The sequence below is a fragment of the Petaurus breviceps genome, unplaced genomic scaffold (assembly GCF_028583685.1).
Source record: "Petaurus breviceps papuanus isolate PSGF00001 unplaced genomic scaffold, PetGlider_PUasm1.0 98, whole genome shotgun sequence".
Lineage (NCBI taxonomy): Eukaryota > Metazoa > Chordata > Mammalia > Diprotodontia > Petauridae > Petaurus > Petaurus breviceps.
Genome location: NW_027187460.1, coordinates 64,424,101 through 64,451,241, shown reverse-complemented (window position 1 = coordinate 64,451,241; position 27,141 = coordinate 64,424,101). Strand labels below are relative to the sequence as shown.

The window sequence follows — 27,141 nt, the reverse complement described above, 5'->3', positions numbered from 1 at the left end:
GTATCTGAACATGTAGTACCTGTCTAGTGCTCTGCTAAATTCTGTGACAGATACAGAAGTATTTGGCACAATACCTTCTCTGACGGAGTGTATAATTCTGCAGGAGGGACTAGATTTGTCAGAAAAAAATTAAGAGCTAAATTTTGTGCTAGAAGCACTAAATTATGTGTTATAGCAAACAAAAAATGCTATGAGAATTTAGAAATGGAAAAGATTAACATTTGGATGAAACAACTGTGGAAAGAAACATGTAGGAGATAGGAAATGAAAGCATTCTGAAAGGATAGGCAGCATTTGTCTTTTGCCTTTTTTTTTTTTGGAGGGGGGAAGGCTGGGCAATTGGGGTTAAGTGACTTGCCCAAGGTCACACAGCTAGTCAGTGTTAAGTGTCTGAGGCTGGATGTGAACTCAGGTCTTCCTGACTCCAGGGCCAGTGCTCTATTCACTGAGACACCTAGCCACCCCTAGCATTTGTCTAAGCAGAAATAAAGAGCAAAGGCATTCTAGACTGATGAGGAAAGGATAAAAACAAATGTAGAAGCACAGAGATCGAAAAGCAAAAGTAAAAGCATAGAGATCAAAAAACCAAAGCACAGTAGGAGTAGTAAAGAGATTAGTAAAGAGATAGTAAAGAGATTTCAGAAAGGGATTCATTTCAGGAAAAAAAAATGGGAGGACTAAGGTGGTACCAGATGCCAAAGGCCTAGAGTTCAAATGAAAAGCTTATAGAGGATAACACTATGGAAGGGGTTAAAAAAAAAAACTTATACCAAAATATTTGAAATACAGAATTAAATAGATCAAAAGCACTATCATTAGAGACATCAATAGGAACCTGGAAAGATTACTTTCATATTTAATTTATCAGCAAAATAATAGTTTTCCTTTTATTAAGAAGTATTATGTTTTTGGAAAAGAAATTTATAAAATACTTATCATAAACTGAGTAATAAATAAGAAAAAAAACAGGTTTTATCAAATACATTAGGAAAGTTATTGTTCACCACAACTCTTTTGCCTAAAGGAACAAAAATACAATACAAATCTGTAAGAGCAAAATGCTAAAACACACAAAGTGGTGATCCTTCCCCTTAAGATATTAATAATATCTCAATGTCAAAATGAGATATTTCATCATCCTCTCTCCAAAGTAGGGCCTTCTATAGGTTAAAATGAAGAACACACATAAAATTGTAAATATCTGTGGTTGCAAACCCAAGGCAAAATACTAAGACTTAATTTTTTTTTAAAAATCCAACCTAACTTGGGATGTCCAGGGACAGATTTCAGGCGGGGAGGGGGAATTACATGTTTATTTCAATACAATTGGTTTCCCTTATAATTTCAGACGTTTTATTTTATGCATTTAAAAACATTCTGAGAAAAGGTCCATGGGCTTCACCAGCTTGCCAAAGGCAAGCCCCTGTTCTGGAGGGTTTCTAACTTCAAGAAAAGAGACTTTGTTTTATCTGTGTATCCCAAACACATAGCACACTAAATACATGTTTACTGAACTGAAATATGGTTTCTACAAAAAAGTTAAGCCTCTAATGCACTGGGTTATTTGTATATTCAAAATCATAGGCAAATGAATGTTTATCAGGCATCTATGAGGAAATTTATATTTGGGCTCAACCATGTATCTTTTGATGTTTTCCAGAGCTTTCTGAGACACATAGGTGAGAGACTCATGTTGATTTCGCATAATTTAGTTTCTTTACTTTCAGAAAGAATGTGAATTAAATTTATTTTCCCCCAGTAAGTTGAATTTAAATGTACCATCTACCTGAATGCTTTATTGAGTCACATCAAATTGATGACCAAAGTTCTTTTTTTTGTTTGTTTCTGGTTTTGGCATATTCATCTGTGTTTTTTGTAGGTCAAATTGTAGCAAGGCTATGAGTGAGATATATCTTTGCAGGCTTATAATGATCTGGAAGCAATTTGGTTTTTTTCTAAGAAATATGAAAATTATATAAATGTGGACTTGATATAAGGAGTTAGAAACATGTATGAGGCTCCATTTCCATACAACTCTCCTCCTGACACAAACACATATATACACACAGGCAAAAAGACTTAGTAGGTTCGAGTAATAGAATTATTTTTCTGTGTGCAATCTAAAAGCTGTCAAATTCATATTTCTAATCTTTATCACATTTATATGTTTTGATAAGTGCCTCAGATCTTTTGACTGAAATGAAGAAACTACCAGAAATATGAAATTACAAACTTTATTGCTTAAACTGAGAAGTCTGTGCCAGTCAATGAGCTTTTATTAGCCCATGTACTGTGTGCCAGGCACTATGCCAAGTGCTGAGGACACTAAGAAAGGTAAAAAGCAGTCCCTGCCTGGAAGGAGGCTATGGTCTAAAGGGGGAAACACGCCAACAGCTACACATAAACAAGCTACATACAAGCTAAACAGGAAAGATCAAAAGAGGGAAGGCGTCAGAATCAGGAGAGATTGAGAAATGCTTCCTATGGAAGGTGGCGTTATAGGTGAGCCTTAAAGGAAGCCAGGGATGCCACGAAGAGAGGTGACGAGGAAAAGCAATCCAGGCAAGGGGGACAATCACAGAAAATACCTGGAGCCAGGAGATGGAAGTCCGGTTTGAGAAACAACAAGGCGGTCAGTGTCACTCTATGGAGGTGTACTGTGTAAGAAAGCTGGAAATGTAGGGGGGAAGGAACAACTTTATAAAGGGCTTTGAATAGCAGGACTTTTTTTTTTATTCTGGAGGTAATAAAGAATTCTCAAAGCTTATTGAGTACAAGGATGAAATGGTTGGACTTGAGCTTTAGAAAAACCATCTGGTGGCTGAGTGGAGGATGGACGGGAGTGGGAAGAAACTACTGGCAGCCAGACCAACAAGCAGGCTATTGTGATAGTCTAAGCATAAGGAGATGAGAGACTGCACCAAGGAGGATGCAGTGTCAGAGGAAATAAAGAGGCATATTCAAGAGATGTTGCTGACAGGTCTTGGCATCAGATTAATAAGAGAAGACAGAGAAGAGTTGAGGCTGACAACTAGGTTGAGAATCTGAGGTTCTGGGAATATGGCAGTGGCCTAGACATTAATAGGGAAGTTTAAAAAGGAGAACTGTTTGGGGAAAAGATAATTAGCTCAGTTTTAGAGGCTAAGATGACTACAGGATATTCAGTTCAAGATGCCTAACAGGCAGCTGGAGACAAGAAAGTGGAGATCAGCAGAACAGTTAAGGATGAATAATCAAATCTGAGATTCATGAGCACAAAAATAATAAATAAATCCATGGGAACTGATGAGAGCATCAAGCTAAATTATATAAAAGGAAAAGAGAAGAGAGGGATCAGAACAGGACATCAACAATTAACTTGGGGTAGTATGGATAAAGATCCAGCAGAAGAGACTGAGGAGTGGTCAGAAAAGGTAGGAGGACCAGGAATGGTGGTACCTCAAAAACCTTGAGGGACAAGAATACATTGAGAGAGGGGGATCAATAATGTCAAAGGTTGCAGAGATATCTAGAAGAAGGAAGACTAAGAATAGGTCACTGGAGACAGCCATTAAGAGATCAATGATAATTTTGGAAAGAGCATTTTCTTTTGAATGATGAGTTCAGAAGCCAGATCATAGATTGTTCAGAAGAAAGTGAGAGGAGAGGAAGTGGAGGTAATCACTGTAAACAGCATTCTCAAAGAGTCAAGTCATAAAAGGCAGGAGAGATGTGAAATGACATTTAGCAGGGATGGAAGGAACAAGTGAAAGTTTTTTGAGGATGGAGGATACATGACCATATATTTAGGCAGTAGGGAAGCAACCAGTGATTAAGAGAGACTTAAGATAAGTGAGAGAGTGCAGATGACAGAGGAGTCAAAATTCTGGAGGAGACGAGATGGAATGAGATCTTGGAAGGGGACTGGCTTTGGCAGGGAGAAGGACCACCTCATCATATGATACAGAGATGAAGGAAGAGACAGTAGGATAAGGTATTTGGATAATATAAGATTAGAAGGAACGGAGAAGAGGGAGGTTTTAGTGAATTCCAAGATTCTCAGCTGAGAAGGTAGGGGGAAGGAGACCCATGAGATGTTTGAGAAAAGTTTAAAAAGTTTGCAATAAGTATGCTAAGTGGAACAGTGAGTTAATTACGAAGGTATAAAATGACTGTCTAGCAGCTGTGGGCTCCCAGTTTAGACTGTGAAGCACAAATCTCTAACAGACCCAGTCAAGATGATTGCATGATTTTATCTACGTTCATTCAGTAGCACATGTGTAGGAGCAAAGGCGGCAGACAGTAAGAGCGATCCAAGGTTGAGGCTTGGCAGGCCATATCAGTGACATGATAAGCAGACTAAGAATTGAAGAGAAAAGTTGTGTAGATTCAGTGTAGAGTTGGTCAGGTTCATGAATGGGTCAAGATGAAGAAAAGAAAAGAATATAGTTAGTGTAGGGGTGGAGGTCTGTGAGAGGAAATGAGGGGTCAAGGAATTAAAAGACCATAGTGTGGATAAAGAACAGGGTTTGGTACTGGAAGGTAGAGAGAGGGAAAAATCCAATAGGTTCTGACTAGGTAAGGAAATGTCATAGTTCATGAGCATGAAAGTGTCTCATTTGGGGGTGATGGCAAGATCAAAAATATAACCATTTCCGTAGGTGGCTGAGATGGGGTGGAGTAAGTCATGGGAAATTAGTGGGTTGAGGAAACAGGAAGTTAGTATGTTTGAGAAAGTATATACACAGAGACCTCTAGAGACAGAAATAGAAGTTTGATGTTTCTTTGACCAAAATTTGAATGACCAAAGTCATATGCCCCCAAACCTTCATTTTAATATAGCCCACATCTCCCATTGTGTTAACCAATTCAAGTTGATTACCACCCCTCAGGAACACACACTTTGAAGGCTATGTAACATCATTTGGAGCCTTAGGTGTATGAGAGAGAGCCAAATTATCACCCTTTTATTAATAATGTGCTGGTCTTACTAACAAAATGATTAAATTACCCAGAAACTATGTCTGTTGAACCTTTTTTTTTTCTTTTTGGAGGGGGGAGGGCAATTGGGGTTAATGACTTGCCCAAGGTCACACAGCTAGTTTTTGTGTTGTATCTGAGATTGGATTTGAACTCAGGTCCTCCTGACTCCAGGGCCAGTGCTCTATTCACTGTGCCACCTATGCACCCCCTGTGGAACCTTTTAATACTCTAACCTCTCCCTATTCTCAGGCTCCTTTCATGTTACTTACATGCAAACTTGTTCAAGCAACTTCCACTTGATCACAATATCCCCTGTTAAACTACCATCCTATATCTCTCTTCCCTTTCACAAGTAAGTTCCTAGAAAAACATCTCTATACTAACTGCATCTACTTCCTCTTCTTTCACCCTTCAATCCTTTGCAATCAGGCTTCTACTCTCATGATTCAACTGAACTTGCTCTTTTCAAAGTTACAAATGATCTCTTAATTACTTGATAACTGAGCTCTCTGCCTCAAGTATGTCCCTGCTCCAATTTGTTCTCCATGGAGATTCCTAAAAAGAGTAGGTTTGACCATGTCACCCTTCTATTCAGACTCCAGGGGCTCAATATTACTTGTATGAATATAGAAATAAAATCCTCTATTTGAAAACATTTAGACATCTTCACAACCTTGTTCCATCCTATTTTTATAGCCTTATTTCATACTACTGCCTTCAAACAATCTAGAATCCCACCAAATTGGCCTCTACTTTTTCTAACACAACATTCCATCTCCCAGCTCTGAGCTTTAAACTAGTTAACACCCCACACCTGAAATGCCCTCCCTCATTACCTTTATCCTCTTGAAATTCCCAGTTACCATCAAGACACATCAAGTACAACCTTAAGCAGGTTTTTTCTGGTCCCCCAACTGTTACTGCTTTTCCACCAATGTTTTTCTACCTTGTATTTGCTTATGGCATGTTTTATATATGTCTGTGGAAATACATCCACACACACTGTTCTACTTTTGTCTTTGTTTCCCAAGTGCCTAGCACAATGCCTTCAAGTGCTTAATAAATGCCTAATGTTTGATGTAAAGCAGTCTACTTATTCTGGAGAGAACTACCTCCAGTTTAATTTAACCCCTGTTTTGCCAGCCTTCATATATGTGGACTTCCATAATGTTGTACCCTGTTCATTGGCCTTTTCAACAAAGGTAGATAACCAATAGGGAGAGATAAAGTGTGTGATAGCTCCTAGGAGGAGTCAAGGACTAATACAAAGTTATCTGAAGTTATACTAATTTGTGATCTATAATAATAAGCCATAAAAATCACAGAAACTACTTACAGAATATTGTTTGAGACTTTAAATCTATAATTATGACTGTAAACATTATACTGCAATGTGTTCTTTTATTTTCCCAGTGGAAATAATAAGCACTATTTCCTAAAATCTACTTGAATTTTAGAGATACTTTCTTTAAAAAAAGAAAAGATTTAGAAGTGTTCTGAACCTTGAAACTAAAAGAGTTGACAAAAATAATTTAGGAAAACAGGAGGTTGGGTTTATTTTTTTTTAACAAAAAAAAATATGTTCTTATTTAACATAAGAAGTTTTCTTTAATCTTTAAATATTTTACATTCACTTATTGGTGGTACAAATTGTATACCACTAATAGAACGTGTGTTCCTTAAGGCCAAAGGTATTACATTTTTCTCTCCAATACAGTACTTGACACATAATAAATAAATAATTTAATAAGTGTTAACTGAACGAATAAATGAGTTTTTCTAATCTTTAAAAATAACTTGTCAATGGGGGGGCTAGGTGGCATAGTGAATAGAGCACCAGCCCTGAAGTCAGGAGGACTGAGTTCAAATCCAGCCTCAGACACTTAACACAAAAAAAAAAAAAACTAGCTGTGTGCCTTTGGGCAAGTCACTTAATGCCAATTGCCCTACCTTCCCCCCTCAAAAAAAAATAATAAATAATTTGTCAAGAAGCTTCTGGGAAATTAATAAAACTGGACCCATTATGTTAAATAGTCTATAACCTGTTATGTGTTGACAAATATTTTCTAAAACATTAACAACATGGTGATAGTTTTGGGCTTTAACATTAAATAAAAACTGCACATAATGCTGGTTTCTTTTCTGCCTTAATATAATTCATGTAATAACAATAAAAATGAAATTTTAAAAAATTAGCCTCCTTCTTCTGTAAAAGTCTGCCACCTAAGTAAATGAAGGAGGGCATGTGTTCTCTGATTATATGACTTCTTTACTACTTCAATGAAACAACTAAATGATAGTGGCTTCTTTTAATGCCATCTCCACCCACTTAAAGTAAATAACCTAAAGATCAAAATATACAGTAATGTTAAGGGAACAGCAGTTTTTTATTGCCAGTTTTCTATCTATAAACACTTGTAAGCAATTCTGTATAATTACAGTTCCACATATTAAGATGAGTAATATGTCTGTTTACTTGTCTCTTTCCTATTCTATATTACTCTGGAACTTTTTTGTATATCTGTGGTTAAGACAGCATGTACACATTAAACTCTTATTTCCAAAAGTTAAATACACAACCACAGATACCAGCTGGGGGCACACCACTATGAGCTGGCCCCTCGTGTGTTAAAGATTTAGGGGTTCATAAAATTTGAAGACAATTGTTTATGGACAATTATAGATACTGAAGTTACTTAAATATTTTAATTTTTTGTCTTGCTTAGCTGAACAAAAAACACTTATTTCAAGCAACAGGATCAGATGTTAAAGGTTTCATTTGAAATCCCTAAGAACTCTACAAACTATGGTAATATAATGTAAGCCAGTGGTATTGGGCCACAGTATATGCGTCAAACAATTATTCAATTTGTATATCAACCTGCAAGTTATGAAGTGGGGGAAAACCACAAAGTAAAGATAGCAAGTCCTACAATTCACTTTTCTTCTTCAAGTCAGTCTTCATCCTTTGTGAAGGTATCAAGGAGAGAGCACTAGGATAAATAATGAGTTTCTGTCTCCTAGATAACTGTACTTGGATGTCCTACTAGCATTGCAAAGTGCTACAGGCAGATAGACAGATAGATAAATAGAAAGACAGATAGATACAGAGAGGTATGTTTGTGTATATATATACATGCATAGTGTTTTGCGATACTATATATACACATATGTATATACAATACATGTATATCCATTCATGTGTATACATGTGTGCATATATAAACATACATATACATATGTATCTAACAGTGGGTGTCTCCCAAGATAGACTGGAGGGGGGAAATGATTGATGTTTGCAGGTCAAATAAAAAATTATTGCCACAGTCTAGGTGAGAAGTAATAACAGCATGAACTAGGATTGCTGTTTTTTGAGGGAGAAAAAGGGACAAATGAAAGAGAGGCCTGACTATACAGTTCATAGAGTCATCTATATAACATGGTAATTAAACATACAGGAGTTACTAAGGTCACCAAGTGAGAAAAACTTATGGAGACCAGGATAGAGCCCTAGAGTACACCCACATTTATGATGTTATGTGGTGATGAATTATCAAAGAACACTGAGAAATGATCATATAGGAAGGAAAAAAAGTAGGAGAGAACAATGCCAAGAAAATCCAGAGACTAGAGAAATCTAAAGGAAGAAAAAGTCAAAAAAGCTACTGATCAAGTAGGACAAGCACAGAGGAGAAATAAATTTAGCAATTAAAAGACCACTGATGACTGGATAAAACGCTTAAGCGATAAAGTCAGAACCAGATGATAGAAGGTTATGAAAAGAGGAAGTCGAGGGAACAAAGGTAGATACTTTGGGGGTAAGAAATATGATAGCAAGAACTGTAGGATCTGGTGAGGGTTTCATAAGGATGAGGAGCTGTTAAAAAAAAACTAATAAACAGTTAATCTGATTTTTAAAAGAAGAAAACCAACAACTTAAGATGAAATAGAGAAAATTACCAGAAACTATTTTGTCCAATTATATACGAACAAAACTGACAAGTTAAAAGGAAATGGATATTTATAAAAATAATAAAAATCCAGATTAACAACAAAAAAGATAATTTAAAAATGAATAGATTATAAATGAGCTCCCAAAGAAAAAATCTACAACCAGATGGAATTAGAAGTGAATACTCTAAAATATTCAAAGAACAATTAATTCCAATATTACATAAACTGTCTGTAACAATTAGAAAAAAAGGCACCTTTCCAATCTCTTGCTATGTTATAAATAAGGTCTTCATGGGTAAAGTAAGAGAGAAAAAAGAAAGAAAAAAACTAAAGACCAATACTCCCAAAGAACACTGATGCAAAAATTTTTAATAAAATATTAGCAAGTAACTTACAACAACATATTAGAAATATTATAAACCATGACAAATTTACACTTATGCCAGGAATGTATTTCCACTTCGAAATATCTGTTCAGTTCTGGCCTTTTCACCAGGAATGCTTGGAAATCTTTGATTCTATTAATGGTTTATTTGTTTCCCAAAAGGATTATACTTTCCCAAAAGGTTATCCTATTTTTAAGCCTTTATCTTTTGCCTTTTAAAGTATTGTAGTAAAAGTTCTCCTCTCCTCTATAGTAACAGCTGATGGTTTTTGTGTGATTCTTACTTCCCAGTACTTGAATTCTTTCATTTTGGCTATCATCATTATTTTTATTACTACCATTATTATTATTTTGGTTAACATCAAAGCTCTGAATTTGGGCTATAACATTCCTAGGGGCTCAGGTTTGTTTTAGGTTGGGTTGTTTTGTTTGTTTGGTTGCTTGCTTGCTTTTCAGAAAGTGAAAGATAGATTGTGTTTTTACTCTACCCTCTGGTTCTGAAAGTGCTGTGCAGTTTCATTCAGAATTTCTTGTGATATAGTATCCAGACTATTGTGGTCATGGCTTTCAGACAATCCAATAATTCTTAAAGTATATCTCCTTGACCTGTTTTTCATATCACTTGTTTTTTATACGTTTCTTAGGTTTTCTTCTGTTTTCTCTTTCAATCTTTTGACTTTGTTTTAGTGTCTCTTTTAGTCTTTAATCATTAATTTTTGTCTGGCCCATTCTAATTTTCAGGGCATTTAGTGAATGGGTGAAGTTTTCTACCATTTATTCTAAGGTATCAATTCTCTTTACCATTCTTTCCTTCCTGGCTATTCCATTTTATATCTGATTTCATTTTCTCCAGGCACTCATATAATCCTTATGTTCAGGTCATTTTTTTTCTTTGAGATTTTATCTGAACTTGTCATAAGGAAAATATCCTCCTATGAGAGGTAGTTTCTCAAAGTTTTTGGAGTTTTCTTTGGTTTGTTCTTCCTACAACCTCAGTATCCAGCTTATGAATCTGTGCTTGGAACAGGCTATAGTTCTTCTCTATTCTGACTGCTCTTTCTCTCTTTCCTTCGCTGGAACTTCATTCATGTCACACCTGTTAAAACTACATAGCCTGGGGTGGCCAACTGGCACCAATCCCGGAGTGGGGAGACCGGGGATAGGTTCCGGCCTCAGATACTTGGCACCCACACAAAATAACTGGCCGTGTAACCTTCAGCAAGTTACTTAACCCCAATTGCTTTAAAAAAAAAAAAAGTACATAGCCAAGGCCCTGCACTGGGCCCTCTTCTCTTTTCCATATATTGGGTCCTCTTTTCTTTTCTATATACTGTTTTGTCTAATGACATCATCAGCTCCCATGGTTTCAATTATCTTTTCTATGCAGATGAATCACAGATCTACTTGCCAGTCCTAACCTCTTTCCTGACATTGAGTTTTGCATCTCCAATTACCTATAAGACATCTCTTAATGGATGTTCTGTAGATATGTTAAATTCAATGTGGCCATAACTGAACTAATATTTCCCCACCCTAAACCTGTCTTCTGTAATGCCAAGCACAAGCAGCTTTCCAGAGGACTGCTGCTGTGAACAGCTTTCAACGTTCTGATTACACAGTATAGTAAATTCTCTATTCAGTAACAAAGACAAAACATTCAAAGAAAATCAAAGTACAGCATTCACAATGTTACAACTTATCACTAAAGTAGCCACATAGTTTTCACCAAAGTGATCACATAGTTTTAAGCAAAGTACATTCATTTAGTCAATCACAAAGTCCTTAATTCAATCACAAAGTACAAAAGTCAAAGTCCTCCACCCATAGGGTGCAATTAAGTTACAATATCATTAGTCACTACTCAGTACTCTCTTAAGGGATAGTGGAAAGTACAAAGGCCATCCACCCCCTAGGTCACAAGTAAGTTACAATTTCATCAGTCAGCATTAAATATCCAAGGAGAGGTCTTTTCATTTTGACTTGAGGCAGACTCTCAGTTTCCATGGTTCCTCTTCCATGGTCCCCCCTAATGCCCAAATCTACCCAACTGCCACCTGGGTTCAAAGGCAGACAGCTCCCTGTTCCTTTTCTAGCTCTCCATGCAGTTCCTGTTACATATTGAAGCTCACAGTGTCTAGTCCACCTCAAGTCCTTATTCAAATACCAGGAAACTGAGTCCCAGAACCAGAAAGTCAAAGTCATTACATTAACCAGAAAGTTGGTACACATGATTAATGCAGTGAACACTCACATTCCCAAGGCTTCACAACAGAATAGGTTCCCTCAAGCAGGGATCCTCCTCACTCACGGTAGCTCAGCAGCAGAAGTTCTGGCTGATTCTCAGAAGCTCTCAACAGAAGTTCCCAGAAGAAAAGTCTCAGCAGGAGTTCCCAGAAGAAAAGTCTCAGCAGAAACTCCATTATCAAAATAAAAATCACTTTCTAGCCTCTCCTCCTCAGCCTCCATATAGCTTACTCAGTTCTCATTTCTCTTCTCAGTTCTTCTCAATTCTTAGTTCAGTCCTCAGTCCAGCAGTAGCAACCCAGCCTCCAGATGCTCACTGAGAGAAATTCTGGCCTCTCTCACCTTGGGCTTTTCCTTATATAAGGTATTAGCTCCTCCCTATTTCACCCTTTGCTGTTACAACAGGAAGTTCCTCCTACTGTGGGATTCACAAGTTCTGGATCATAATACTTGATACAATCACACTTGAAACAAGATGCTAAATGCTTGTCAATACAAGAGGGATCTTCAAATTACATTACTATTACACCTTCCTGACTTCCCTATTATTTTTAAGAATACAACCATCCTTCTAGCCACCCACGCTCACAATGTAGACATCATCCTCAACTTCTCTCTCTCATCTCCCCATGTCCCATCAGTGGTCAATTCCTGTCATTTCCACCTTTGTAATATCTTTCACATATACCTCCTTTTCTCCTCTGACACTGCCACTACCCAGGTGAGGGCTCTTATGTTCTCATGCCTGGACTATTACAATAGCCTATTGGTCGGACTCCCTGCCTCAAGTATCTCCCCACTGCAAGCCATCCTCCACTCACAATGTCAAACTGATCTTCCTAAAACACAGGTGTGACCATATCACTCCTCTATTCAGTTAATTTCAGTAGTTCCCTATCATCTCCAGGATAAAATACAAAATCCTTTGGCTTTTAAAGTCCTTCATAATCTATCTCCTTTCCAACTTTCCAGTCCTCTTATACTGATTCCCTTTCAATCTGTAATCAAATGATACTGGTCTCCTTGCTATTCCTCAAACATGACACTTAATTTCCCAACTCTATGCATTTTCACTAACTGTCCTCCATGCCTGGAACTCCTTGTCTCCACCTGCTAGCATCTCCGGCTTCCATCAAGTCTCAGCTAAAGTCTTCCTTCTGCTAGAAGCCTTTCCCAGCCCTCCTTAATCTTGGTGACTTCCCTCTCAGACCAACTCTAATTTATCCTGTATAGATCTTGTTTTGTACATAGTTGTTTTATGCTATCTCCACCCATTAGACCATGACCTCTGTTGATAGAGCCATTTTACTTTTCCTTTCACTGAATCCCAGCACTTAGCACAATATGTGGCACATAGTAAGTGCTTAATAAATTCTAGATGACTGACTGTATTTGGGTCAGGCTATACAACTGAATGGCACAGGCAAAGCCTGTCCAATCCTGAATATAAGCTCTGCCTTGATGCTTTCTGTTATTACAGGGGTCTGGGAATTTTAGCTGTGTTAGTCTCTTACCTTGAGTCTTTTGCCCCTGAGGATAGGCCCAGGGGCTACTCCCATGCTGGGATGTTGCCAAAGACTTAGGAAATGTCTCAGTTCAGCTTTGCCAAGGGTCTTTATATTTCAAATATCTCATGACACTTCAGACCTCTCCCTTGCACTAATCCAACACCTGCTTTGTATGAGTTATTTGTGTATATTTCTTATGTCCTAATTAGAATGTAAGCTTTTAAAGGTCAGGTCTATTTATTATATCATAGTGCCCCTAGCACTTAATAAATGTTTCTTTGAATTAAATTAAAATGGGATGATTGCTATGGAAATAAACAAGAGAAAAAACCTAGTTCAGATGTAAAATAAAGAAATAATAGAAATTGATGACAGACCAATATATTTGATGAAGGAAGGCAGTAAAAGAAGAATCTAAGTCTTGTCACCTGAAATAAAGATAAATAAAAGAATGGAATTATTAGAAAGAGATAAATTTAGAAAAGACAAGAATTTCAGTCAAATATAAATTGAGTCTTATTTATTATAAACAAGCAGTTAGCCCTGACACTCAAAATATGTTAATTGGCTAAACAAACAAGAAAAAAAACCAACAAAAGGATCTATAGATGTTGCCATCACTAGTGAAATCACTCAAAAATTCAAGAGACAACCTATGGATTAGTAGCCTAATAGAAAGTAACAAGTTCATCTGAAAAAAACTTAAGAGTTTTTTATAGTTAGCTCTGTAATGAAAGTTAAAAACATTTAGATAGTGAGTGCTTACTATGTGGTGTGCACTGTGCTAAGCACTTTACAATTAGCGTCTCATTTGATTCTCACAACAACCCTGTGAAGTATGTAATATTTACAGTTCCCACGATCATGATAAAGACCATGACTATAAGTATCACATGACATTCAATCACAAAATATACCAGATTCTCCAGACAGAGGACAGAACTAAAGGATTTATTTAGACACCAGAAAACTGAATCCCAAACCCAGTAAGCCGATTCCATCATAGTACCCATGGTACCAAAGATATTCAGAAGCCATAATAACACTGAGAGCCATAGCATCCTTCAGCCTTCCCACAAACCAATACAAGATCAATAACTACTCATGAGCTTGTCTGACTCCTTGCATGAGTGTTCTCTCTCTCCCCCTAGCTGGTTAGCTCTGAACCAGCTTCCTGTGAGCTCTGCTTCCCTTCAGCAAAACTCCTCCTACCACTGGCTCCATATGACTACATTCAGCCTATCAGGGGGAAGAGTCTGTCTTCACAGCAGGGAAGCTTCCTGTGGGCTCTGCTCTACCCTTCAGCAAATTCCCTCCATCATAGACTCCATGTGATTACATTCAGCCTATTAGGGGGGCAGAGTTTACTTTCTTTTTTTTTTTTTAAAGGAACAAACATGACATTTATTTCTTATTCACATGGAAATTGTGTGGCATTTGAATGACAATATCAGGGAGGGAGTGGTCCATGGGGCAACATGCCCAGAGGTTCCAAAGTCTATTTTCTTAGGCATGAGGAAGCCTTCACATATGGAGTATATTTAGCAATGAACAAATAGTGAAATGAATGCACCAAAGTTCTTCAGATATCTATGAAGGTAATACCCATTAAAAAGTGTGTATTCATCTTCAAAGGAATTTGTTGTTTGCTTTACATGTCAGAGGGTCACCAAGTATCCCAGAAAGCAAAAAGATAAGAAAAACTTAAGGAAAGAAAATCTTGCCATGTAAGTTTAAAGGTATACATGTGAATATCTATCTATGTACCTCAGAGACTGGGCTAGACAACTTTCCTGAGTGGGTCTGGGGTAGTTTGGGAGAGATCAAGCAACAGGACCGAACCTTGACTGGAAGAGGCAGAAAGAGTTAGGGACTGGCTTCCACCACCAGGGCCATTTCCAGGGTGACTTGCTCCTCTGTCTGCCTCATCTTACTCTCTGGGTACTCTTCCTCACCTCCACCTCCTTCCCTAACTCCAGGAAAAAGTTCCTATTGTCTTCAGCCTCCTATGGCCAAGTTGTCTTTGACTCTCTCAGCTGACTCAGTTCAATTGATCAAATCTCTGATCTGTCTATACTAAATTTTTCAGTGGTGGGAACCCCCCGCTTCCCGAAGCTGGGCAGGTCTCTCACCTCCTAATCTCCACATGCTTCCTCTGCCCAGGATGCCATTCCTCCATCAGGCTCACTAAACTTATTTCTTTCATTAAGGACTTTTTGAAATCTTTTTTCCAGGAGTCTTGCTCTTGAATAAGATGATGGCTCTTCTCCCCCACCAAGCTCCCCTTAACACCAAAAAACATTTGCAAAGGGTTTTGTAAAACCACAGGCCATGCTGAATATAAACCATGCCAATCAAATGTGTTAATGCTCAAACAAGTCATACACCCATTTTCTAGATATACCACTGACCTGTCTACATAGTAATGTACTGGACTCAAATGGCATTGATCCTTACCCTGCCCACACCCTCCCCACCTACACAGGTATGTACTCTCCTTGTCCCCTTTGCCCTATTCTTTCCTGCCCTCCTGGCCCATAGTATTTGTATCAAGGGGTTTCCTACTTTTCTGCCCATAGAGAAGGGGTTGCCAATCAGAAATGGTATAATGAATGAGACTTGTTTGGAGATGTCCCCAAAAGAGGGAAGAGCCATGAGTTCAAAGTTATGTTGTAGGAGGATATGGGATGAGATGGAAGAGGCAGAAGGAAGGGGGAGCAGAATACATTCTGCTAAGCCTGTCCAAGAGTAATATGACATATGAAACCTACTGCTTGAGTCGGGGACTTAGTATCAGGGAAGAAAGAAAACAGCAGTGTTCAAAGCTGAAACAGTAGCTGTTATGGTCTGGGAAATCTGAATGATATAGATTTGAGAGCTAAAGCAATATTAAACATGTAGTTCAACATTTTCTGTCATTTTATATGTAAGAAAACACCTCAGAGAACACTACAGTGACTCTCTACCTTCTTCCCTAGGTAATGTAGGAAATTTACAGGCTCATTACGTGCAAAACCTACCAGTTCTATTGTAAATGTTTTAGGCCCACCCATGGATCTCTTGACAGGTAGAGGATCAAGAACTGGGCGGGTGACTTGGAATTCTAAACATGAGGCAAAAGTATCATTCTTGATTTAGCATCTTAAATATGTAACCTTTGTGAAAGTTCGATTTGAGAAGGAAACTATGAGTAGGGAAACATATTTCAAGTGCTTGGAAGGTTGATGGGCCAATGACAGGTGGTGGGTCAACTCCAGTCCCGTTTTGGGTGCACAGGTTGGATTAGACCATGAGCCAAAGAGCTCCATAGCATCTCATTGTTCTGGGAGGCATTTTTCTGCAGAGAATTCCTACTTATGGAATTATAGATTAAATGAGTTTAAAAGACAAGAGTGACTGTTGCCCAGGAGGCAGGAGATGTAATTGAAGCATGGATTCAAACCTGCTGCTGACTCATAGGTCATACAAAGGATTGTCCAGTGAATATGATAGTTGATAGTCAATGATAGTTGAAATGGCTATCCCATTTCCCAAATTAGTGAGATGCTTTAGCAAGCATTAGCCCTACCAAATTCATCCTGTACAACAGAACTGAAAAGGAGGTGAAAACTCTTGCCTGCACCTAATTTTATTCTGCATATTTTCAAAAGTTAAGGGGCACAAAAACAGAGAATGTTCCTCACCTCTACCTGATTCAGGGACTTCCATGGGTATCAAATGAAAATGTTCCCAGACTCAAGACCTGGTTTCCTAAATGTTGAATGTAAAAGTCTTGTAAATGAAGCAACTGTTGACTCAGCACAAATGCAAAAATTCTGCATCTCATCAGGTAGATGATGTAACTGAAACACATTTTCAAAATTGTGGGTAATAAATTTTTGACATATCAGGGTCTGAAAATTGTAGGAGGTCGGCAACAGACAGAGAGATGGGCAATCTCAGAGGGCACATCCCCGAAGGAATGAACTATTGCTCACATGTCTGATGAAAGCTGTCGTCCCCAAGGTCATGTTACCTTTTGGTTCAGGCAGATACATAAGGTGGGGGAGGCTCTTTACTTGCAGCCACACCCCCACTTGCACCGGCACCCACACCTGCCCCTGCCCCTGCCTCTACACCCATAGTTGCTGTAGAGGCTGTAGTGGTGTCATCATAGGGTGGTAACAGCACCGTAGTATCATTGGTGGTTATGTAAACCAGAATATCAGAGGAGTTTCGGCCAATGATGTATCGGTAACAGTTCCAGACACAGCTAATCAGGTAACCCTTAAAAGCCAAGACAATGCTGATAAAGAGAAGAATAATAAGGGCTAAACAGGTAGGATTCACTGACATGACATCTTCCTTGTATGGAAAATGAGGAGGCAGCTGTCGGATATATTTCTGGATCGAATTTGGATAAACAAGCACACTGATAGCCACCAGAGAGTTGAGGGCAAAATCAAAAATCTGGTAGCAGAAGAACGGGATGATCCAGGCAGCATGTTGCTTGTATGCACCACAGGTTGCCATTGCACAGATCAAAATCATGAGAAAGGAGATTGCAGTCGCGATGCACATATTGGCATCATCCATGAATTCAAAACCACCCCCTAGTTCAGAACTGGATAACTAATACTAATCTGGGTGTGCCATGACGCTCAACAGAATCAGAAGGACCACGGCATTGATGATCAAGTACTAGATGCCCAGCAGGATGGTGCCGGTGCGGACATGGCAACACAGACAGCAGCTGTTGGAATAGAAGCAAGTCCAGGGCCCGCTCATCTTCATCTCAGGGCCCCTGCTCCTGCTCTGTGGGACCCGCTCAGGGGTCGCCACTGCCTCTGCAACCGCCGCTGTTCCTCTGCCCCTCCCACGCAAGAGTTCCTGCACACGCGCATCCAACTTTTCTGGAGCGCTAACACCTGGCCTCAGCCTGCCTGCCCCAGAGTTTACTTTCAAAGCAGGAGAGGTCTTCAAACTCCCCCCTAGGTCTATTAAGGGGAAGGGGAGATCTTCAAATTCCCACTCCCATTACATATGGTTTGGGACCTAAAGACTTTTTTTTTTTTTAAGCGATTGGGGTTAAGTAAGTTGCTCAAGGTTACACAGCGTACGTGTGTGTGTGTGTGTGTGTGTGTGTGAAGTATCTGAGGCCAGAACCCATCCTCCTGACTCTGAGGCCAGCACTCTTACTCACTGCGCCACCTAGCCGCCCTGAACTAAAGTCTTCTTAAGTTTGAACAACCATAGAGGCTGAGAAAATAGGTGATAATGTTGACATTATAGACACCTCTGTATTAATCAGATCATACATGGAATATCATGTCCAGTTCGGGGTATCACACTGATTAAACTATAAAATACCACAAAAATAGAACCAGAGTGCTAAGTACTCCCTAAACCATGTACATAAGGATAAGCTAAAGGAATAGAGATCTTGAGCTAGGAGAAGGAAGCCTTGGGGTTGGAGAAGCCTTAGGATCATTATTTCCAAATATCTGAAGGGTTAACTATTTAGAAAAAATTCATCTTATTTTTCCTGGTCCCAAAGAACAGAAATAGGACCTTGAAGCTACAGAATATTTTGGCTCAGTATAAAGAATAACTTTCTAAGAATTACCTCTTTCCAGAAACAGAATGTGCGGCATTATAGATTATTAACATCTGAGCACCATAAATCTTCAACCCCTTGTCACAGAAGCAATTCATATTTCAGAGAAGAGTTGAACTAGATCAATCCTAAAATCTCTTACAGCATTGGGACTGCATGATTCTTAATATTTAAGTTTAATTAATGGATAATCAGCCTTTAGTCTTAAGGCAAAATGAGTTCATGGAAAGGACACTTAAAGAGAAATCAGAAGAGCTGATTCTAGTTAAAACTCTACTTAGAAGCACTGACACCTTGGTCATAATCATCTGGCTTTTCTGGAGCAATAAAATGAGGGGGTTAGAATAAAACATTGCTCAGGTAACTTCCAGAGAGATGCAGAGGCTAGAGCCTTGAACCAAAAGGGAGATAACCAGGTACAAATCATGGCTCTGCTACATACTAGATAGGTGAGCCTCAGTTTCCACAATTATAAAATGTTAATAAAAGTTCTTATATTACCTACTCCACAAGGTGGTTATAAGCAAAATTCTGTGGTAAAGAATTATGCAAATGTGAGCTCTTACTATTCTGAGCTATGATTAATGCAGCTTTTATTCTAAACTGAACAAGAATGACATGTATCTGAAACCAATATCCTTTAACTCATTTCCTTTATGAAGTCTTTACCTTCAAAGGTCATTTTCTCCCTCTGAATGTCTGCTGTTATCATTTAAATACACCTTATGCTTCCCAATTTAAATATTGTTGCTCACACTCATAATTTCCCTCCCTTCATCTCTGTCTTCAAAATATTTTTTATCCTTTAAGGACTAATTTAAATAGCATTCCATTAAACCTTCCATCACAATCTCAAACATTATCTCTATCCTCAAACTCTTTGTTTGTTTGTATAGAGGTTTTTTTTTTTTATTATTTTTTTCTCTCTTTTTTAGTTTACATCATTCATTTCCACAAGATTTTGAGTTACAAATTTTCTCCCCATTTTCCCCCTACCCACCACCCCAAAACAGCAATCAGATTGAATATCCTCTCCCCCAATCTGCTCTCACATATATTCCCCCATCCCCCCTTCCGACTTTTCAGTATATCCTCAAACTCTTAACAACTTTATCACACTTCTCTTTTGTAAGGGTGGGTATTCATTAATTAATCCTGACTTAAAAGTACCTTTGTTACATAAGAAAACTTTTTGATTAAATTAATCAATTCTAAGTAGGTGCACAAGTCCTAGAATCAAAGATATTTCAATTCAGTGAGACAGGACGTCAGCTCCTATTGGGTAGGGTCATACCCTAATGAACCAGAAAGGTCTAGCTTACATCCCAAGCCTTTGTGAAGGGAGTGGAGACAGTGAAAAATGAGTCAGAAAGATACTGGAAGCAAAGAGACAATGTTTAAAAGAAAAAAGAAGTAGCACTGAGCTGATACAGAGAAAGGGGAGATAGAAGGGTGCTATTGGCCCTACAAGAATTTCAGAGCAGAAGACTCAGACTGATGCCAGTAGTCATACTACAGCCCTCTCCAAGGTCTGAGGGAGGTTCCATAAAAAGAACTGCTTTTTCCCCAACTGTCCCTGCCAGTGCCCGTCTACTAACTGAAACTGTAATATACTCTGCTGCTTCATTACCCAAACATTTCTGGCAAACTAAATTTTGTTTCAACCACAAAGAAGGCAGGGGTTAGTTAGCTAGAGATAAATATAAATATAAATTAAGTCAGAGACCCAAACATCTGCATAAATGTTAGGAATTTTCCTAACTGGAGGTTCAGAGTGATCATGATTATACTCCTAACTTTTTATTTAATATAAACTCTCTAAAGCAGCAGAGGAGAGAACCAAATGAACCTGAGGGGTCATTAAAGTTCCCCCTGGCTAAAAATGAGCTAATTATTCTATCACTTATCATAGTCTACCCCTCTACCACCTATTAGGCTAATTTGTCTAATTTCCTTTCCTAGATAATAAGCTGCTTGAAGGTTGGTACCATCTTACTGCTTTTTGTATACACAAAAGCATTTAATATATTGTCTTGCCCCTGAGACTACTCAGAAGTCCCAAAAGACCTATGTCTCTCAAACAAACAAAAAGATAATTCAACTGAATTTAAAAAAAACAACAACAAAACAATCTCTGATCTCAAAGAACTTATGTTTTACTGAAGAGAAGTAACATGAATGCAAAGTATACTGAAAATTTTGAGGGAGAAATAATACCAACAACTGGGTAAGTCAGGAAAGACTTCAAAAAGGAAAACAGAGAAGCAAAAAAAGCTCAGGGGGAAAAGGAATTAAAATTGAAAATAAAACATGGAGCATTAAGAAAGGAAACAAGACAGAAAACAACCAAGGAAAGATAAAGAAAAACAGAAAACGTAAAAGGTAGAGTGAAAGAATGTTTTATAAAGCTATGGTTGTAGGCACAGACTGCTAGTTCTGAAGATGACATTTCAGAATGACTGGAAGGATTCACAACTGCCCTGAGAAACTTCCATGAGAAATCCTTAAAAAATAATTTTAGAAAAAATGAATAACTTCATCTTCAAACCTTTCATTACACTCTTAAAAATCGCTGGAGACTGCTGAATTTCCTTTGTGGTTACATGCAGAGAGATAGGAGTCATTTTACAGTAACAAGGCCAACAAGTTGGTGAGTGCAAAACATGTCTTGGCTTTGACAACCATGTTCCCAATGGGGTCTTAATCTACAACATTCAGTGTGTTAGGAAAAACTTCTTTGCCCAAGAATTTAAATCCTAAATAAGATTTACTACCATGTCAAGGACCTGTCGACATACTTAGAAACCATCAATAATAATTCATAATCCACTAAAGATTCAGTAGCAAAAAAGTCTGTCTTCTGACACTTGTTGAAATAGTTTACCAACTATGTGAGGGCTTCTCAATTTCTGGATAAAATTTAGAATGTCAATAGATTTGGAAATGAGACCATTTCTCCTAATTAAGTCTTTTTTATGATAGAAAATAAATATACACATGACTCCAATCAATCTCAAGAATTATTTAAGAAATAGGAAAGGAGTTTCATTTATATAAACGATACTAACAAAATTTAGAATGCTGGCATTTCAATTTTATATATTAAAATAAAGTAAAAACATTTTAATCTACAACTTACCTCCACCTCTGATTTGTGTATGGCACATTATAAAAGAGTGTTCACCCTCCACAAAGACAAATGACAACTGACAGGCCCAAATGGCAAGATGGAAGCTGAAACCTTTCATAAGAACTCTAAAGGGTAAAAGCAGTTTTTCCTCTAACCAAACAGTATTGGCTCCAAAAACACAATAGAGAACACAGGCTAGCTGGGAATAAAGGGACAAAATTTAGCTAATGCACTGATAAATTTTTAACACAACAGCAGCTTATTAGGAAGAGTCAACACTTAACTAGTTTTCCAGATGATGAAAAAGAAATTCTTTCCCTTCAAATTAAACTTCTCAATTGTATTAAGATTGTTATTGTATTAAGATTCCAGATTTTCTAACAGTGTTTTAAACACCCTGCAAATTCTGCTGCCAGTACTATGATATTCCCACCCAAAAAAAGATGAGCTTTCTTTGAAGAAAAACATAATTTTATCCCATTCACTCCCTCTGATGCTTTTCTTCACCTTAAACTCTACTAAAACCTAAGTACAGGCTTTTTAATTCCAGGAATATTGATACCCTCCTACTATGACTTTTCAACAGGTGGCCCCAAATTGTCTCCCCTATTTCATTCTTCAGGGATTAACAAAATAAAAAGCTGGTTCGTTTTAGGTCTCAATTTTTCCTCTACCATTTATGTATATGCAATACGTAAATCTCACTTTCTAACTAAATTTTGTATTGGCTTAATATGTTTGCCTTAACACCTCATTCATACATTATTACTTGACAGAGCTAGGTCTCAAATAGTTACTTTCTAGGAACTGAGAACTATATTTATATGTTCTCATACCTTTTAACATGCCTCACATAGCAGAACATACAACTAACCATTTCTTGGCAGCCGATAAAAATAATGTCTGGTTTTATGCCAATGCAAGAATTTAATTAAATTCATGTTTATTAGTACTGAAGCCAACATTTACTAGTTGTATAACTTTAAGTAAGTCATTTAACATAAGACACAAAATTTCCTCACCACTAAAATGAGGATGATAATACTTTCAATGTCTAACAGAGTTGTTGTCAGGAAAGAACTTTGTAAAGCCTTAAAGTACTATTAAAAAGTGAATTATAACTATTATTTACTGTGTGCAAAATACTGGTAAGTATTGAGTTTAACAGGAAATTTAGGTTAGATGGAGTCTCTACCTTATGGAACTCGCAATCTACATGAGAAGATACAGCACCTACATAAATATTGATGGTATAAAACGGTATTGTTAAGGATATAAAAGATACTCCTCCCCCAATTTTTTTTTGGTCTGCTGAGAAAATATCATTACCAAAGGGGAGATCAGGGAACATTTTATAAAGCAGGCAACATTTTGAATGTCTTTAAAGGAGAAGTAAAAAGCAGCTAGAGGAATGGGTAGAAAAAGGTCATTTCTGATACAGAGGAAAGTTCAAGGAAAGGCACTCAGATTGAGAAAGCATGCATAGGGAGTAGCAAGTAGTCTAGTTTTACTGGAATGTAGACCATGGGAAGAGAGAAAGGAAGAGAAGAAACAAGCATTTATTAAGTACCTACAATGTGCCAGTACTATGGTAAGCATTTTTAAAATATCATTTCATTTAATTCTTGTAACAAATCTGTGAGATAGGTGCTATTGTGATTCCATTCTACAGTGAGGAAACTGAGGCATACAGAGGTTAAGTGACTTGCCCAGGGTCACAAAGCATGACTGAGGCCAGCTCTGAACTAAAGTCATTCTGACTTCAGGATCAGAGCTCAATCTACTATACTACCTACTTGCCTCTAAAGAGGTGTATATATATGAACTATAGCTGGAAAACTCTAAGATTATGACAAGAATGTGAAAGGCCTTGAATAACAAGAGAAAGCAAGAAAACATTATTCAGGAGAAAACAGGAAGATTTACTCAAGTATTAGAAGAGAGACATCACTATACCTAAGCATAAAAATAGACTAGTTCAACAGAAGTGTAGAGAGCGGATTGAAAGTACTGACTGATTGCTGGATTGAAAAAGAATACAAGGAAGAAGATATAACATGATGATATTGCAATACTTCAGGAGTGGGGAAGGGTTATGGCTCTGAGACTAAAGGATAGGTATAGCTGAGAAAGATGCTGTGAAAGCAAAAATAATATTTGTAATTGACTGATTAGAAAAAATGAAGGGAAGGAAAAAATAAAAAATAGCTCTAATGCTTCAAATATGGAAAGCTGTATGAAGGGTTAAAAATAATGAAATCAATAAAAGAAACAAGATTGGGGGAAAATATAATAAGCTTGATCTGAAACTTGCTGAATTTAAGGTAGTAACATATCTTATCTAGGTTAAGAATCTAGTCAGGAAGCTAGAGCTATAAGCCCAGAGCCTAGCTGATCAATCAGAACTGGAATATAGATTTAGAAACCATCTGAGTGAGAAGAGAAGAAGTAGCCACTAAAATAGACAGAAAAAGGTACAGTTAGTGATGTAGGACAACCTAGAGTGAGTAGAATCTCAGAAATCAATGGGAGAAAGAATATCCAGGAAGGGCTGGTCAACAGTAACAACTACTATAGAGTGACCAAGGATAAGGATGGGAAAAAGATCATTGAGTTTAACGATTAAAAAATTATTAGTAATTCTCAAAAAATTAGTTTCAGTAGAGTGGTGGTGACAGAAATATGGGCAAGAGAGTAAAAAAAAATAGAAACATAAGGCATACATAGACATTTCAATAAATATGGACAGGAATCAACCAACAAGCATACATTAAGCATTTAATATACATCACACATTGTGCTAAGCATTCTGATTGAGGCCACTGCAAATTTAAGTTACACAAGCTCAATTGAGCCTTCACTGCTGCTAGACAATACTTCCTCATCAACTCACTATCCCACTCTTCACAGCTGCTATTCTAAACTCTTTAATCCCTCCTCAAACTTCCCGTGACTCCCCCTCCCCCTACTCTCTCAACTGAGAATCTTGCCTCATATGTTACAGAAAAAAATGAGACTATTCACCATGAGCTTCCTCTCCTCCCCTCTTCCTCATTTCCTATCAGATACCTTCTGCCACTATCTCCTCCTTCACCCCTGTGTCACATGATGAAGTAGTGGCCTTACTCCTTACCAAGACTAACCCATATAGTTATTCAAGTGATCCAGTTCCAACCCATCTCCTCCAAGAAATTCCCCCCTCTATCAATGTCCATTCTTTCACTTATTTGTAATCTCTTCCTGTCTACTGGCTCATTCCCTGCTGCCTACAAATCCCAACTTGATCCTTCTTATCCCTGCTATCAGCTAATATATCTTCTGCCCTTTGTAGCTAAACTTCTGAAAAAGGCCCTCTACAATAGGTGCCTCCACGTTCTGCTCACTTTTCTTAATCCCTTAAAATCCAAATTCCAACTTTATCATGACACCAAAACAACTCTCTCCAAAATTACTAATGGTCTCTTAGTTGTCAAATCCCACTGGATTTTCTCAGTTCTTGATCTCTCTGTAGCCTCTGACACTGTTGATCACTTTCTTCCATGATACTCTCTTCTGTCTAGGTTTTTGGGAAATACTTGTTCCTGGTTTTCCCCTGACCTGACTCCTCCTTTTCCATCTCTGCTGGATACTCTTCCAGAAAATACCCTCTAGCCATAGATGTCCCTCAGGGTTCTACCCTGAGCCCTCTTCTGTTCTCCCTCTACACTACTTAACTTGGTGATCCAATCAGCTCCCATAGATTTCATTACTATCTTTATGCTGATGATACTCAAATCTACCTATCCTGCCCCAAACTCTCTGCTAATCTCCAATTTCATATCTCCAACCGCCTTTCAGACATCTCAAACTTTGATATGCAGGAGACAGCTTTAAACTCAGTAAGTACAAAATGGAACTCACTATCTTTCCCCATAAACCCCCCTCCAATTCCTATCTTCCCTATTACTATAAAGGGCTACACTATCCTCCCAATTCTTCAGGCTTATAACCTAGGTATTATCCCTGACTCCTCACTATCTCTCACCTCCCATTTTCAATCTGTTGCCAAGGCCTGTCAATTTCATATTTGTAATATGTCTCAAAATAAGCCCCCTTCTCTCCTCTAAAACTACTACCACTTTTATACAGGCACTCAACACCTCACAACTGGACTATTACAATAGCTTGCTGGTGGGTCTGCCTCATTCCAATATATCTTCCATTCAGCCACTAATTTTCTTAAATGTGCATTTTTCATTTTTAGATATGCATTATTAAAGTGATTTTCTTACAATGCAAATTCAATCACGTCATCCCCTACTCAATAAAATCAGGGTTTTCCTATTGCCTCCAGAAGTAAGTACAAATGGTTTTGCCTGGCATTCAAAGTCTTTCATAATCTATCCCCCTCTTATCTTTCCAGTCTTCATATACCTTCCTAACAAACACATACTCTTTGATACAGTGACACTGGCTTCCTGGCTGTTCAACAAACAAAACACTCCATCTCTCAGCTACAGGCATCTTATCTCCCATGGCTGGAACATTCTCCCTCCTCTACTCTGATTACTGACCTCCCTGGCTTCCTTTAAATAGCAACTAAGATCCCTTCTTTTACTGGAAGCCCTCTCCAAACCCTCTTAATTCTAGTATCTTCCCTCTGTTATTTCCTATTTATCTTGTATGTAGCTTGGTTCCTACATATTTGTTATCATACTGTCTCCCCCATTGAATTATAAGGTCCTTAAGTGCAGGTACTATCATTTGCCTCTTTTTGTATCCCCAGCACTTAGATCAGTGGCTGACACATAGTAGGCACTTAACGTTTGTTGACTGATTGATTGAGAACACATAAAGAAAAACACAAAAACCTTCCCTCAAGAATATTACATTCCAATGAATAAGATATCTTGCATGAACTCAAAATTTTGTGAAAATGAAAGATGAAAACTAAAAAAAAATAAATTAAAAAAAGATATCTTATACATTATACAAGATACATATAAAGTAAACATACACACATATATGTACACAAACACACACAAATTGATTAGAAGCTAATCAATCTAATCCACAGATGGGGAACCACCTGTTTGAAGGTAAATAGGAAAGAATCTATAAAGAGAGAGAAACCAAAGCTGCATGAGAGAAGGGGACCAAAAGCTACAAAAGGGGGAACAGGATGCATCATCATCCAAGTCTTAACAAGAAATCAGAGTAGCTAATGGCAAAGGAAAGATTAGGTCTCATCTTGGTACTATTTACTCTATGCCATAATTATTATCCAAGCATTCTTTAAACTAGGCCATAATTTTAAATTAATGCACACTTTTCCAAAGCTATCAAAAAAGTAGGAATGAGACTCACCTGACAAGAACAAAAC

The 27,141-nt window shown here is 37.8% G+C and overlaps 1 protein-coding gene and 1 pseudogene across 5 annotated transcripts in view; both read right to left on the bottom strand.

Moving 5' to 3' along the window:
- The window catches only part of STK3 (serine/threonine kinase 3), a 468,999-nt gene that overhangs the window by 250,074 nt on the left and 191,784 nt on the right, over positions 1 to 27,141 (bottom strand). For 2 of the 5 annotated variants that reach the window (XM_069080955.1, XM_069080958.1), the window contains exon 7: positions 13,431 to 13,481. The exons of the other annotated variants lie outside the window; for them this stretch is intronic. In XM_069080955.1, the coding sequence (XP_068937056.1) occupies positions 13,431 to 13,481 (51 nt within the window). The remainder of the gene's footprint in view (positions 1 to 13,430; positions 13,482 to 27,141) is intronic. 5 annotated transcript variants of the gene reach the window in all.
- LOC138155695 (lysosomal-associated transmembrane protein 4B-like) lies at positions 14,417 to 22,328 on the bottom strand (annotated as a pseudogene).